This window comes from Hydractinia symbiolongicarpus, chromosome 6, assembly GCF_029227915.1.
Source record: "Hydractinia symbiolongicarpus strain clone_291-10 chromosome 6, HSymV2.1, whole genome shotgun sequence".
Classification (NCBI taxonomy): Eukaryota; Metazoa; Cnidaria; class Hydrozoa; order Anthoathecata; family Hydractiniidae; genus Hydractinia; species Hydractinia symbiolongicarpus.
In genome coordinates this window covers 16861110-16875216 of record NC_079880.1, presented here as the reverse complement: position 1 = coordinate 16875216, position 14107 = coordinate 16861110, and the positions used below count along the sequence as shown (strand labels likewise).

General features: G+C 33.0%; 1 protein-coding gene across 2 annotated transcripts in view; it reads right to left on the bottom strand.

Annotated features, from left to right (window-relative positions):
• Positions 1–14107, bottom strand: part of LOC130647221 (protein SDA1 homolog) — a 50843-nt gene that overhangs the window by 20342 nt on the left and 16394 nt on the right. Inside the window, exons 2-3 of one of the 2 annotated variants that reach the window (XM_057453002.1) lie at positions 6039–6755; positions 5781–5927 (exon numbers count right to left, since the gene is read on the bottom strand). In XM_057453002.1, coding sequence (XP_057308985.1) covers positions 5781–5927; positions 6039–6755 — 864 coding nt within the window. Of the gene's footprint in view, positions 1–5780; positions 6756–14107 lie in introns of both variants that reach the window. The other variant, XM_057453001.1, reaches the window with a different exon arrangement.

Below are 14107 nucleotides of genomic sequence, written 5' to 3'. Positions count from 1 at the left end.
AAAAATAAATATTTAAAAAGCTATATCTGGAGTTACATGAAGTTTTAACAAAAAGTTATAGCATTAAGCATTTCTCATGCAAATTTTTGAGATAAGTCTAACTTGTAAAAGTACCTTGGGATCCCTTTAACAGTTTGCCGTAATGGCATCCTTAAAAAGGGACTCGGCTTCTAGGGAAGGTGCTTCCGGGCAACCGGAAGCGCAAGTTTTCTTCTGCCGTACAGCTTCATCCACAATCTAAAATTATGAACACATTAAGAACGTACCCAACCTAAATTTTTTATTCATTATAAGAACAAATATTTTATCATATATTTCCCTATTTTTTGAAGAGCACTTAAAAAAGACATTTGAGGCTTAAAAAGTATGAAAAAATAAAAACAACCAGACTGAGTTAAAATTTAGATGTTCTTATAAGAAAACGTGTATAACGATGTTTAACCATGATTGGCCTGCTGGGTTACCTGGCATTTTGATTTCTTTCGTTTCTTGCAATGGATGCAGAATGCTTTGCAGGTAGCAGTGTTGAGAATAAAAATAATGATGGAATGACGTTTGATAATAATTTGAACTTTTGCACAGAGCCACAGAGCTTCGCTTAAATAATAAAATTTAAAAATTTATTCTTACCCCTGGTTATTCATGAACACAAAGATCAAAAGACAGGTATTCAGAAAATTATTGAAGTTGAATAAAGTTTCGCAACAAGCTTATTTACAAAAAAAATAATGTGAAAAGAAGTCAAGAAAAATTAAAAAGTACAAGAAATACCTGGAGATCGCGTTGGAAACATTCGGACGTGAAATGCATACCACAAAGAATGAAATTTGCGTCTGCTGGATATGGTGGATCTAGCTTCATTAGCTGCTAGCCATTTCTTACGACGTTGTTTATTTTATTTTTCGGTGGAAATGTTATGCCACCCTCACATCAACTACCGATTTTTTGGTGACAGAGATACCACAATTTAAAGCACCACAAGTAACAATGATAACAGTAAAATACAATGGTATATTTATGACTTGTTTGAAGTGGTGTAATCGACAACTGAAGCATCCCGGCATGCAGAAAGCTGTTGTCATAAATTACTCACGATAAATATTAGAGCCCTGACCTCGATGATAACAACAAAAAGATGGTGTTGTTGGAAAAAAAAAAACAGTAACAATCCTAAACTTTGATAGACATTTATATAATTTGTAATAAGAATTTTAAAAAATTTTTTTGCAGAAATTATTTACACAATGGTGTTTATTCAACACACAAATTTTAAAAGCTGGACCATAAGCTGACCTTTTATCTTTGCAACTTTTTATTCTTGGACAAAATATAGCATTGTATAAACAGTTTAAAGTTTTACACAATCTTATTTTTTAAATGTAAGAACAAAGTTTAACCCCTCGTTATCTGTGATTTGAGACTTTTCTCATCTTTGATGATTTCGCATTGGAATAAATCCACAGCAAAAAGTGTGATCTAAATGATCATGGCAATATTATGTAGCTTTTAAGCCTGGAAACACCACAAAACTAACTCATCTGCTTTAAAATTAAGCAAAGATGTAATGTTATTATTCGAATAACTGCTCTGAAAGAAAATTGTCAAGTCGGGTGGAAAATAATTATTGGTCAGAATATCATGTCATTGATGTTATGAAATTTCTGCAAAGAATATCAGGTGCAAAAAAACATCCAAAAGAGGATTCTAAGAAGCTTTAAATAGGGTGTCAATAACAATTGATGTGTATGTGCAAAATAATAAAAACTTTGATGGTGCAATAGAGAGACACAGATTTTGGTAAGTAGGTATATCTGAACAAAAACTATATCAAAATCCTATACAGCCCTCTGAATTAACAAAAATGCTCAACAGCAAATTTTACCAACATTAAGGTTAGCTTTGACAGCAAAACTAAAATCATGATTTCAAAATTAAGAGTATCAAACACCTGAAAAAGAAACCAACAATAAAGAAAATAGAAATTGTTTTTTTCTAGAGTATAGTTCGATTGCCTTCTCAGCAATACCCAATACAGCAATATAACATTAAAAGCTCCTAGCGAAAAATAAAGTAACTACGTCTTTTGCACTTTAACTATATCATTAAAAACAGTTCATAACCATTTGTGGTGAAATTAAATCAATGTAGAAAGAGCTAAAAATTATTTAATTAAATGCAGTTTTTCTGTGGCATTAAACTTTAATACTTTCAAACCGTTTTTCTTCTTTAATAATTTCAAATTTTAAATGTTTTGAAAAAAGTAATCCTTTAAGTATGGTTCAGAGAATACGTGTTCACCACCACCATAGCGCGTGGTCATCACATTTGTTAGGATAAAATCGCTAGTATTTAGAAAATAACGTTCTTACAATGGTCAGATTTGAAAACATTAATAAAATAACTGAAAAATAAATATATTATTATAAGTAATGATTTTTATCAATGTTGTCACCATAAGTCACTATTCAACTTTCCCTAATTCAATTTACATTTTTTTTATTTGACAAGTAGTTCCAAAGTTTAATTAATGATTCCACTTACAAAATTATCATACATGGGGTAAAATCCCCAGCTTTGAAGATAACTGGGACTTATACCATGCTTGTTCTCAATGCCAAAACAAGGGTGCCTTTATCTTGCTGGTGCAGTATGTTTTTTAACGAAGTCTTGTTTTTTTTATAAAAACCAGGGAAAAGTTACTATGTATATTTATGTGTGATGTAAAAATCCCTACAGCTAAATTTTGCCGTCATAAGGATGTGCCTCTACGACATTTACGACAGCAAAAGCTGAATGACGTCTCCGATTCAAAGGGCTGTCCATATTTCTGGATTTTTCTGTAAACAGTGTCTGGAGTCAACAGCAGTATTGGACAATGCTGAAACATTATTGTGGAAGACCAATCTACTTAAGAATAAAGTCACTACAAATCCTATCCTTGCATATCAATTAAAAAATTGGTTCAGGATAAATACTACTCAAAGTTCTCTCTTGTACAACAGAGCAAGTAGCAAGTAATACCTGCCCTCGGTTTTGCAAGAATAGGCTTGAAGACTCTATTATCTCCTGTACATTTTGCTTTTGTAAAACTGTGTCCATTACAAGAATTTTTTAAGTTGTGTCTATTACAAGTATTTTTTAAGTGTGTCCAACGACATGTTTATAGTGAGAGAATAGCTACAATTGTGCTGTCACAAATCAAATTTAAAATGGCAATTTCTGTAAATCAATTACTATCTCCAAATTTTCTAGATTCTCTAAACTGTGTAAATAACATTATAAATGTCAAATTTCTAAAATATATTGTGGCAAATTTACACCTTTAGTGAAGTCATAAAGAGCTGATTGTCTGTCTGTGTAAAATAAAGTGCCTGTCAGCAATTCATCATAGTTCTTACCTACAGGATATATCAGTTTTAAACAAACCTCTAGGCAAACTACATTGGTCAACTTTCAAAAAAAATCTGGGCTAATGAATTTGCATGTGTGGGGTGTGTGCTATTGCTTGCCTTTTTAAAAAATCCTGAATGAGCAACAGCTACATCTCTACATGAATAATTCTGATTGTCTGTCTATGAGAAAGTGCAAGTTAAAAAATAAGTACGTTTTTTAAGAGAGGATGGAAGATGTCAAAACTTCAAATAACGAATTTATGAAAAAATCTTGTGATTTTCAGATGCAACAAGCGGTCCAGTGTTTTGTCAATACTTTTATTTAATTTTATCAGTTCTGTCAAGTTACTTTTAAGGCTTTTCATTTATTTTAACAATTTAAAAGAAGCATCAACAAAATTTACTGAGAATTTTTTCATGGCCTAACAACTGGTTACCAGTTGAACAAAACTAGTTGAAATGCAGACAAAGAGTTCCAGCAGTTCAACAATACTCTTCATTTCCATTATAGTGATTAAGCAACGCCCCAGGCTCATTTCCGTAAAATCAAAAATGAAATAACTTAAGTATACAAAGGATAAAAAAATTATGGGGCGCTTTTACTTTATTTGTTTTATACAAATTTAATGACATTGGTACAAAACAAAATTGTCTTAGCTAGGCTTTAATCAAATAACAAACAAATGGTGAAATTTCTTTAGCAGCAATGACTAAAGGCTGTGCACATAGTGAATTTTCAGGCCAAATGTTCAACAAGCTAGCCAACACACTGTTATATTCCACAGGTCAGTTTAAACAAGTACACATTCTGCATATACAACCATAATACAAGTTATTGCACGCCTGGTCAGGAATGGAATACAATTGCATGCACATGCCTCTACACACACACACCTGTATTAATTTTGGTGTGCTATCTTTACTTGCCTCAGCGTGTTAACAAAAGTTCAATTTTAACACTGATCAAAACACTGCAGCGTTTGCAAAATATTTCCAAAATAGTTTTTGAACCAAAAAAAAAAAACAAGAAAAAAACTGCAAGTTCACAGGTATGGAATCTGGCTTAAAAGTTTCATTATCAAGTGTATAATTAGCTAGTGGTAACACGTGGTTAATGGTCTGATAACGTTACATTTTTTCCATATTTTTATACAGGCCATTCTATACATGCAGCTGGCCAGACTCTTTTTACTCTCAACTATTTACAATTAGATGATCCATTTATTCGTGTATCGAAAAAAATTGATTTTTTTTGACTAACTTGTGCTACTCTTAAACCCAAGTTTGTTCTCCCTTACGGGCCAAGCTATAGAAACCAACCAATACACAGGCGACTTTTAGTGCCAAAATGTTGTAAATTTGTTGATATGATTTAAAAATAAACACTTTAATTACTGCTGCAGTGGCCAGGTAATTTGAAGTGACAATAAATGTTTTCTCCTTTTCTCATTTTTTTACTTTATGTTTCAGGAAACAGATGGACTTTAAAAGGTGGACTTTAAACCTACATCAAACACAGCTCAAAATCAGTAAAAAATCCTATTGTAGGACAGACACCTTTTTTCGTTAATAATATCTAGCCTCTACCAGCTAGATTACAACTAAGAAAGATGAGAAAACTTTTTCATGAAGGAGGGAACAGTTATTATTTACTTTTACGTTATGAATTTAATTTCTAAATAGTGGATTAGATAGATAATGGACCTTAACATAACTTAGCGATGGTTCAAACAATACCCTGTTATAGCAAAAGCTTTTTTGAAAAAAGGATTTGCTGGGTAATTCTTCACTCTAGGAAAAGTTATAACCATAAATTGTTTTCTGCTTTGATTGGAATAAAGATATAGGCTGTCATGCTTAGAATACTAAATCTAATTGTAATTTCAACAGAAATATAAATAAAAAATAATAAGAAAGAGGTAGCTAAAAATCATAAGTAATGTGTATCGGCTAGGCTAATTTAAGAATAGAACACAAAGTACATTTTGGTCCCTTTAGGTAGCTTAAACTTCCAAACACATATCTATAATTCTTGTCTGTCTGCAAACCAAAGATGATAGCTGTGGGAAGACTTACAAATAGTATTTGAAATTTGAATATAGGAAATTGCATAAAAAGGGGATAAAGAAGAAAAAAAAATTCTAAAAAATCTAAATAAAGAAGTAAAACAGATTAGAAAGAGCTACAGAAGAAACATAAAAAAGTTTTGGCTGCTCTCACTTGGGATCAAAGTTACATTGTTATACTTTGGAAAGATAGATCAGGAGTTGATACTGCAAGTAACGTACCACCATAAAAAAGTATCAACACAAGCAGGAAGGCAGGCAAGCAGATGGCATGTAATTAACATAAGATAAAAGCACAGTAAAAATGTATGGTAATGCATACCTCATTTGAATTTCTTTCTGACACGAAGTTATTGGCAATAGTCATTAATACTGGTTCAATTGCATCTGGTGGAACCATTTCGTGGGCAGATTGAGCAGCAAACATAAGCAACTTTGTCACCTCTCGTTGGTGTGGTTGAAGAAACCTCTGAAGGAATGGGTAATAGTTAAGTAATATTAATTCATGTAGACCCACCAGTCTTGCAATCAAATTCAACACCATCAGTTTGACTTCAAATCTGTCTGCAGAGTGCTCTACCTGTTTAAAAAGTTTTTCTGCAAAGCCTTGTGGGTCATTGATTAAATGAATAGCAGAGAAGTTGAAACTGACAGGTTTCTGTTTCATTTTTGATTTTCGTAACAACGACAATGCCTTTTCTAACTTTCTAGCTTTTTTACCAGTTTTTTTGCTCACTTGGCTTGCAGTCATTAACTTTTTTGCTTTTAACTCTTCATCCTCACTTTCTGAATCACTATCCTTAGCTTCTTCAGGAGTATCACTTCCCAAAAAGAATTTCAGCGCTGCAACCATCACCTTTGTTATTTTAGAATAACATGCAGTGACAATAACATTTACAGTTTTGACATCATTCCAGACATTTCGTCTATAAAGTTCAATCATGATATCTAATGATGTTTTGGCGGCAATGGAGTGAGATTCATTTAACATCGAGAACATGTAATTTTGCAACACAGTATTCACTTTGTTATTTTTATGCTTTGCATTAATATTCTTGACATCAGTCACAATGTGTGAATACAACGTTTTCCTCAATAACTTATCTTTGGCTCTTAAAAGCTTAAAAAACAATTCCAAGACTTCTAATGGCGACACCAAATTTTTATTTCTCAGGAGCATTAATGCTTTGCACATAGTCATTCGTAACTCTGGACACATTACTGAGTAATGGTGTGCCAACAGATTAACTACATCTATTGGAAATGATGTAATTTCAGCTTCATAACAACCACCAACCTGAAAGAAAAAGGAAAAAATAAACTGTTTTTCTATCTAAATCGAAGAACATTACCTGAGGTCAGGTATAGACTGAGCTTGCAAGGTGAATAGGCTTACCAAGGCTAATATTTCTCGGAAGAGATAGATAAAAAGTTTATATTTTATTTATTAACTGATAGCAATTTTGTTTGGGTTTGTAGAAAACAGGATTTTTCCAGAGATTTCAATATTTTCTGTCATCAGTAATTTTAGACCTGTGAGGGGTGTGAATATTTTTAAGCTCTATAATAGAAGTCCAACATCATTTTACACTTTGGGTTCTCTTTTTTTGGTTAGATGCAACACTTTAAGGGTACTATTTTTTTTACTCAATTTCCGTTTTTTCAGGAAGTCTGGGTTGTGGATCAAAAATTGTTTCATATAATGTGGAAATTGTAGAAAGTGCAACTTAGGGTATTTTTGGTGTTGGTTACTCGGCCTACATCCTAGCCAAAGTAAAAATTTTGAAACACAACAGCTGCAGGGTATGGCCAAGTAATGCCGTTTGGTCATTTTCGGAAATACCCCAAAAACTGCTTCTTGTAAAAATATTATGTCCACAGTTGAGGATGCCCTTAAAACAGGATGCCCCTAAAACGAGGTTGCCTTTTTGCAGAATTGTCAATTTTTGATTTTCTAAAGTGTTTTTATATTTATGTGATGCTCTCTGGGAAAATCGACCACTTCTCTTTCCGTATTTAAAAATACGGATTTCGTATTTCGTATTTTAAAATACGCTTATTTTTAAAAATACGTAATACGAATTTTCGTATTTTTAAAAATGCGAAATTTCATTTTTAAAAATATGAAATTCGTATTTCGTATTTTAAAAAAAATATGAAATATGAATTTCGTATTTTCAATTTTACAAGTTTGTTTTTATTAGGTTTTTAATTGGCTCAATGATTTCACAGGAATGTTTTCTCGTCATTTTAGAAAGAAATATGGCAACTTTGAAGCTTCGCGGAGACGTTTTCTCGTCATTTTAGAATGATATATGGCAACTTTAAAGCTTCGCAGGGATGTTTTCCCGTCATTTTAGAGTGAAATACAGCAATTCGTATCAAAAATGAGACGAACCCTAACCAGACATTACTTTTTTACGTCTTTGTATTTTAAATCTACAGTGTTTCTTTAGAAACGCATATTTTTTAATACCAATTTCGTATTTCAAAATACGAGTATTTTTAAATACGAATTTCATATTTTTAAAAATACAAAATTCGTATTTCAAAATATGCGTATTTTTTAATATGAATTCCGTATTTTTTGAAAATAGGAAATACGGTTTTAAAAAAAATATGCATATTCTTAAATACGCAATTCGTATTTTTGAAAATACAAAATACGGAATTCTATTGTTTTAAAAATATGAATTAAAAATAGAAGCGGTCGATTTTCCTAGAGAGCATCACATATATTGATAGCTAGCAAAACACTCTTGTTAACTTTTTTTGCCTTTTGATTAAGAGGGTAGATATCACAACCTACTGTGCAACCTCGTTTCAGGGCTAGAATGGTACTGCGAGAACAAGGTTGATGTTCTGTGGACTTAAAGTTGGTGGATTTGAGTGATAACTTTGGTGATGGCTGTTTTATTCAAAATCTTAGTACAGGTGTTTATTCTTTTTTAACCACTTCCAAACTTTTTCTTCTAGAGTGACTTCTAGTGATATGAGGTGTGTACAGGCTTTAATGTACACAATTTAATGGGGGTGGAGGGTTGACCTTCCTAATTAAGTGCTTCATTACTCAAGATATACACCATGTTGCTAACCAAGGTACATCGTTTCTCCAAAGAAGATGAGCATTCTATCGATCTTTCAAGAAAATTTAAGGTACACAGTGAAATATTTCAGAAACATTTGAATTTTTTTTTTTGCTTTTGCATGTATGTATTCTGAAAAAGAATTGTTGTCGAAAATCAAAGCACAAGGTAGCTGCTTGTATCTATATAATAATACAGAGACTGTGTGTGTATGTATGTGTCTGTCTGTAACGGGCATATTTTTAACAGTTATATTACAAATGTTAAATTTTCTGACGTTACGGCGCGATGTCAATATCATAACTTAAACTTCAATATCTTAATTTAAATTAATGAAACCATTACAGTGCACTTAAATCTTTGAGGCCAAATAACTTGGAAACAAGGTGGTGATCTTAGTCATTTTTCACTGCGTGGGTAACTAGGGACCACCTGGGACCAATTTGGTTTTGGAATGGACGGGTTGATGACGTCATCAAAAAACCTTTAAACCCCAATTGCTCTGCAACCGTTTGGTAATGATAAATAATCCTATACATTTTCTTGATCAGCGTTTCAAGATCTATAAGATGAAGGCAACATGAATACAAATTTTTAAAAACAAATTGGAGGATTAGGGGCGGGTCTTTGCTGACGTCAGCAAAATATTAAAACCCTTATATCTCCTTAGGCGTTTGTCGAAAACATTTGATCCTGTAGATTATTTTGCGGTTCAACCTCTACACATTACAGGCAACAAATAAACTAAATTACGCTAATATTTTTTGTATCTGCAATGCTGATATCAGCAAAAAATCTAAAACAACTTATTTTTTCGTTGTCCTTCTGCCAAGTGGATTTCTCCACGGGCTTTATGGACTAGTCTCTATAATAATATGGAGCTGCTGTCTGTCTGTCTGTGTGTGACTTTTGCAAAATGGATTAAATTCTTCATAATTTTCATTGATTAAGTCCATAAAACATTTGCCATTAATTTGTTCTGTAATTTATCACACTTTGATGTTAAGATCATATTGACGTCAAAATAAAGTATATTAACATTGGTTAAGCCATTACAATGCATTTAAAACTTCAAGGCCAAATAACTTGGAAACAGGGTGGTGACGTCAGTCATTTTTTCACCGCGTAGGTAACAGGGACCACGTGAGACCAATTTGAGTACGTTTCCCAACCCTGGGTCCCCGAATCCATTTCGGAATGGACAGGTTGATGACGTCATTAAAAAAATTTTAACAACAAATCTCTTCAACCGTTTGTCAAAAGTACATGATCCAATACATTTTCTTTATCAGTGTTTTAAGATCTATATACGATGAAGGCAAAAGGTATACAAATTTCTAAAAAAAAATTTTTTGTGTGTTTGGGGGACTTTGCTGTCGTCAGCAAAATTTTTAAAGGTATATATCTCCTTAACTTTTCCTAAAACGTACATGTTCATATACATTTTGATCTGAGTTTCAAGCTCTTAACAATAGATGCTACTCTGGTTAACAAAATTCTAAAACAATTTTTTATATATATAAACTTGACAGTGCTGACTTTACAAAATTTAAATGACGGCTCTTTGTAATTTCTTCTCTACGTAAGTGGATTTTTCCACTGGCTTTATTGACTAGTAAAAATAATAAAAGTTTTAAACAACAAACACTGTGCTGAAATACCGTGGGCATATACATGATATGATAAATCTTATATTATAACTCTTTCTCTGCGTTTTCTTTTTAGCACATTGATTTTAGGAATTGTTTGGCTAAGTCGCACTGTTCAACACTAAACACAACACAATTATGAGAAAGGTCATATTAGTAGAAGTTAAGCTTGCCATTACCTTACAATACCATGCCACTGGGGAAACTTGTGATAGCCGTATGTGGCAGTTCAGAGTACACATTTCCACTATCACTCAATAACCTATTTCAATATCCATTTTGCCATGAATGAAAACGAGGCTATACTTTATAAAACGAGGCAAGTGTTGAGCATTTTGTAAACAAACAGGAGCTCGCAGTGAAGCAATGCTTCCTGCTTTATATTAAAGATAAATTTGGAATTATTTATGAATAGTTAAATTGACAGTTTTTTCAGATATGGTCTTTAAAAGTTGCTTTAGTATTAAAACAACTTCGTTATTTTTTGTGGCTCGCTGTGCACATCTCCAGATTTGTCAGTTATGTACTTTAAAACTTTAAATATTGGTTTTAATAAGGCTGAACAATAAAAGGATACTGTAGACTTTCTCAAGGAAAAAACGTCCTAAAAACCAATTACAAGTACTTCAAAAGTTTAGCCAGCATAGTCATATGTATCAGTAACTAGCCTGCTATAAAGTTCAGTAAGAGTTTAATTACATCCCTTTAAAATCAGCTAATCACATAATTAACATATTTTCAGCTGGTTAGTTTAACAGTCAAGCTTGGACCGTCTGAACTGTTGGCTGGTAGCTCGAGGTTTATAATGCCTCTGAATTATTCCTGGCTGCAACCAATTCTCCATTCTCCTCAGTTTTTATAGTTAGCAAAAAGTTATACTGATGTTTAACAAACCACATATATAGCCATCTAAGTTCTCAATTAAGCTCCCTCCTTCCAATTAGCCTCCCCTTTCAATATGAAAAAAACATTTTAGACCCACTGGGGGTTATTTAAAGAACTTTATAGTACCGTATTCCCTCTAAAGAACGCCGCCCTCTAAAGAACGCCGCCCTCTAAAGAACGCCGCCCTCCAAAGAACGCGGCACTTCTATATGAAAATTTGTAATAAACGCCGCCCTCTAAAGAACGCCGCCCTCCAAAGAACGCCGCACCTTAGATGCGGCGTTTATTAGAAAAAAACCATTTTAATAGGGAAAGTAAAAAAAGTTGGTATTTATATGAATTTGATCTGTTTTCTTTCACAAAATTCTTCTACATCTAATGACAAATACGAATATTTAGTTTTACGCTTTAACAGTTCACCGTGAAGAATTTTAGCATAACTTTTGCTAGATGTAAAACAAATGAACTTTGCAGGTACACTCAAACCAATCTCTCGTTTTCGTTTCCCAGTAACTGTCGCATTTACATGATTATCTCCAATTTCAATAAAAAACGATATCAGCTTTGACAACTCTATTGGCAAATGTCCCACTAAGGTTTCGTTGCCGTCCATGAGTTTGTACGTTCCAATTGCATTCTTGTCCAGTTCTTGAGCCTCTACTCTCTTGTCTTCTTTGCAAACCAAAGATTCTCCTATAATGGGTGTCCATATATTTTTATAAACATGATGTCCGCGAATATTTGTAGAGAATTTAATGATGAAATACATTTCAAATGTTTTAGGAATCACTCGAGCCATGTTCTTCTCAAATCTCTGACTTCCACGTGTAGCTATCATATATTTCGTATGAGCGTGCAATCAACGATTGATAAAAATAGAACTTTTTCTTATAGAGAAAAAATTATATTCAAAATCATTTTCCGCGCTTTTGATCTCGTCGAAAATAACACTCCCTTGGATTGTTAATAGTGTTTAAAGAAAAAGTTGACACCAGTAAACAATACTACAAGATAATTGCTCCCAATCTGTATATATCAACCTTACAGACTTTTATGTTTGTAAGTGAAAGTTCATTAGAAAAATGTCGCACAACGAGGAGAAGCAGTTAATATCCCATAAAGGGGAAAAAAGAAGAAGCTTTACCTTTTAGGAAAGTTTTCCTTTAATCGACGCTTGTTAGCTTGGGATTCATTTGAATGCCACATGATGGATTCCGTGAAACAAGAATTGTCAAAAGGCAGAATTGAGAATGTCATAATTCCCGGTGGCTGCACTAAATATATACAGGCACCAGATGTCTCATGGAATAAACCATTTAAGAGTCGGATGATCGATCTTTATAACGAATGGATGGTTGAAGGTGTTCAACAGTTCACAAAAGGAGAAAACCAGAAACCTCCATCGCGACGAAAGCTAGTGCAATGGGTTTTAGACGCATGGAATGGCTTGAGCACGGAAATGATTATCAAATCTTTCAAGTCGTGTGGTTTAAATTTAGCTCTTGATGGATCAGAGGATGGACAAATCCATTGTTTTAAAGAAGGATCGTCCTGTTCATCTGGTGCTACCTTAATGAAAAAAGCAACTGAGGCATTGGAAGAAGACCAATCTTCTGACAACCCATTTGAAATTTACGATTGTGATGTAAATGAAAGCTATGAGTCCTTTCATGTTATCGACAAAGACTCGGACGGAGATAGCGACATTGACATTGACATTGTTTAATAGACTTTTCATAGTTTAATTCTTTTGTTATCTATATTTAATCTTAAAGAAAATACTTAACGTCAACTTCTGCTTTTTGTCTCACTCATGGTTTTGTAATAAACGCCGCCCTCCAAAGAACGCCGCCCTCTAAAGAACGCCGCACCTAAAAATTGCATTTTGTAAAGAACGCCGCTGCGTTCTTTAGAGGAAATACGGTATGTGAAGTTGTGTCCTTGTCAGGAATAAAAAAAACAACATCCAAGTTAAAAAAACAACAACAGTGGATTAAAGAATTTTGTTAACACGTTGGATTACGAAGGGTTTTTGTGTGTTACTTATCAAAATAGTTTCAAATTGCAAATCTTTTTTTGAATCTGCATAAACATGTATGCCAATGTAGATATATTTTCTTGGGTATAAATTTAATGTTATACATTTTTGGGAATTATAGCTATATTGTCAGTGTTAGAGAAGTACATATAAAGCAGTTTTGCAGACACGTACAATACTGAAATAAGGACACCTAACATCGTGGACCAGTTTTTAGCATTGTGAAAGGCGCGATCCATTGTGGGGTCGACTTTCACGATGCATCGTGATTTTCACAATCCAGTCATGATACATTTTAAACATTATAATAACACTTGATTAATGTCGTGAGAGAATAGCGCCATGGAATATAAATAATTGTTTTTTGTTGTTTTTTTAAAATCACAAATATTTTCGTCGTCATAAGCTTCTTTCTTGTTTAGACGACTCCAACTTATAGGCGCGTAATCACGCTGTTGGCAAATTTTTTTGAGGTGCCTATTTTATTGTAAAAATTGAAAGATATACATGAGAAAACATTATACTAAAAGTTTTATTGAAAACTGACAACCAGGAAACGTTCTAATGTTTCATAAAAATAACAAACTCGCCCCAACATCTCTTCGCATAGAACCGCCATTGCATTTCATTGCACGAATCATGTGATAATAAACGCACAGCAAAATCGATCACATGGTTGCTGGATTCATGCCATTACAGAAAAAATAATATAAATGTATCAACATAGTTCTGAACATGATAAATCAGATAAATCAATTGAAGTTTCTGTGTTATTCTTTATTATTTAAACGTTTTAACTTACTGAAATCAGACTTCTTTGCAGCCGACCTCTTCTTCTTGTTGTTTCTAAAGACAGCTTTGCCTCGCTAGCTGTCTCACTTTTTGATTATTTTCCCTTGTTCAAACAGTTAGTCGTTTCCTTATGGAGACAGTATCAGATCTAGATAATTAGAATACCTAAACTTTCAGAATTTCCCCTTTTATGCTATAT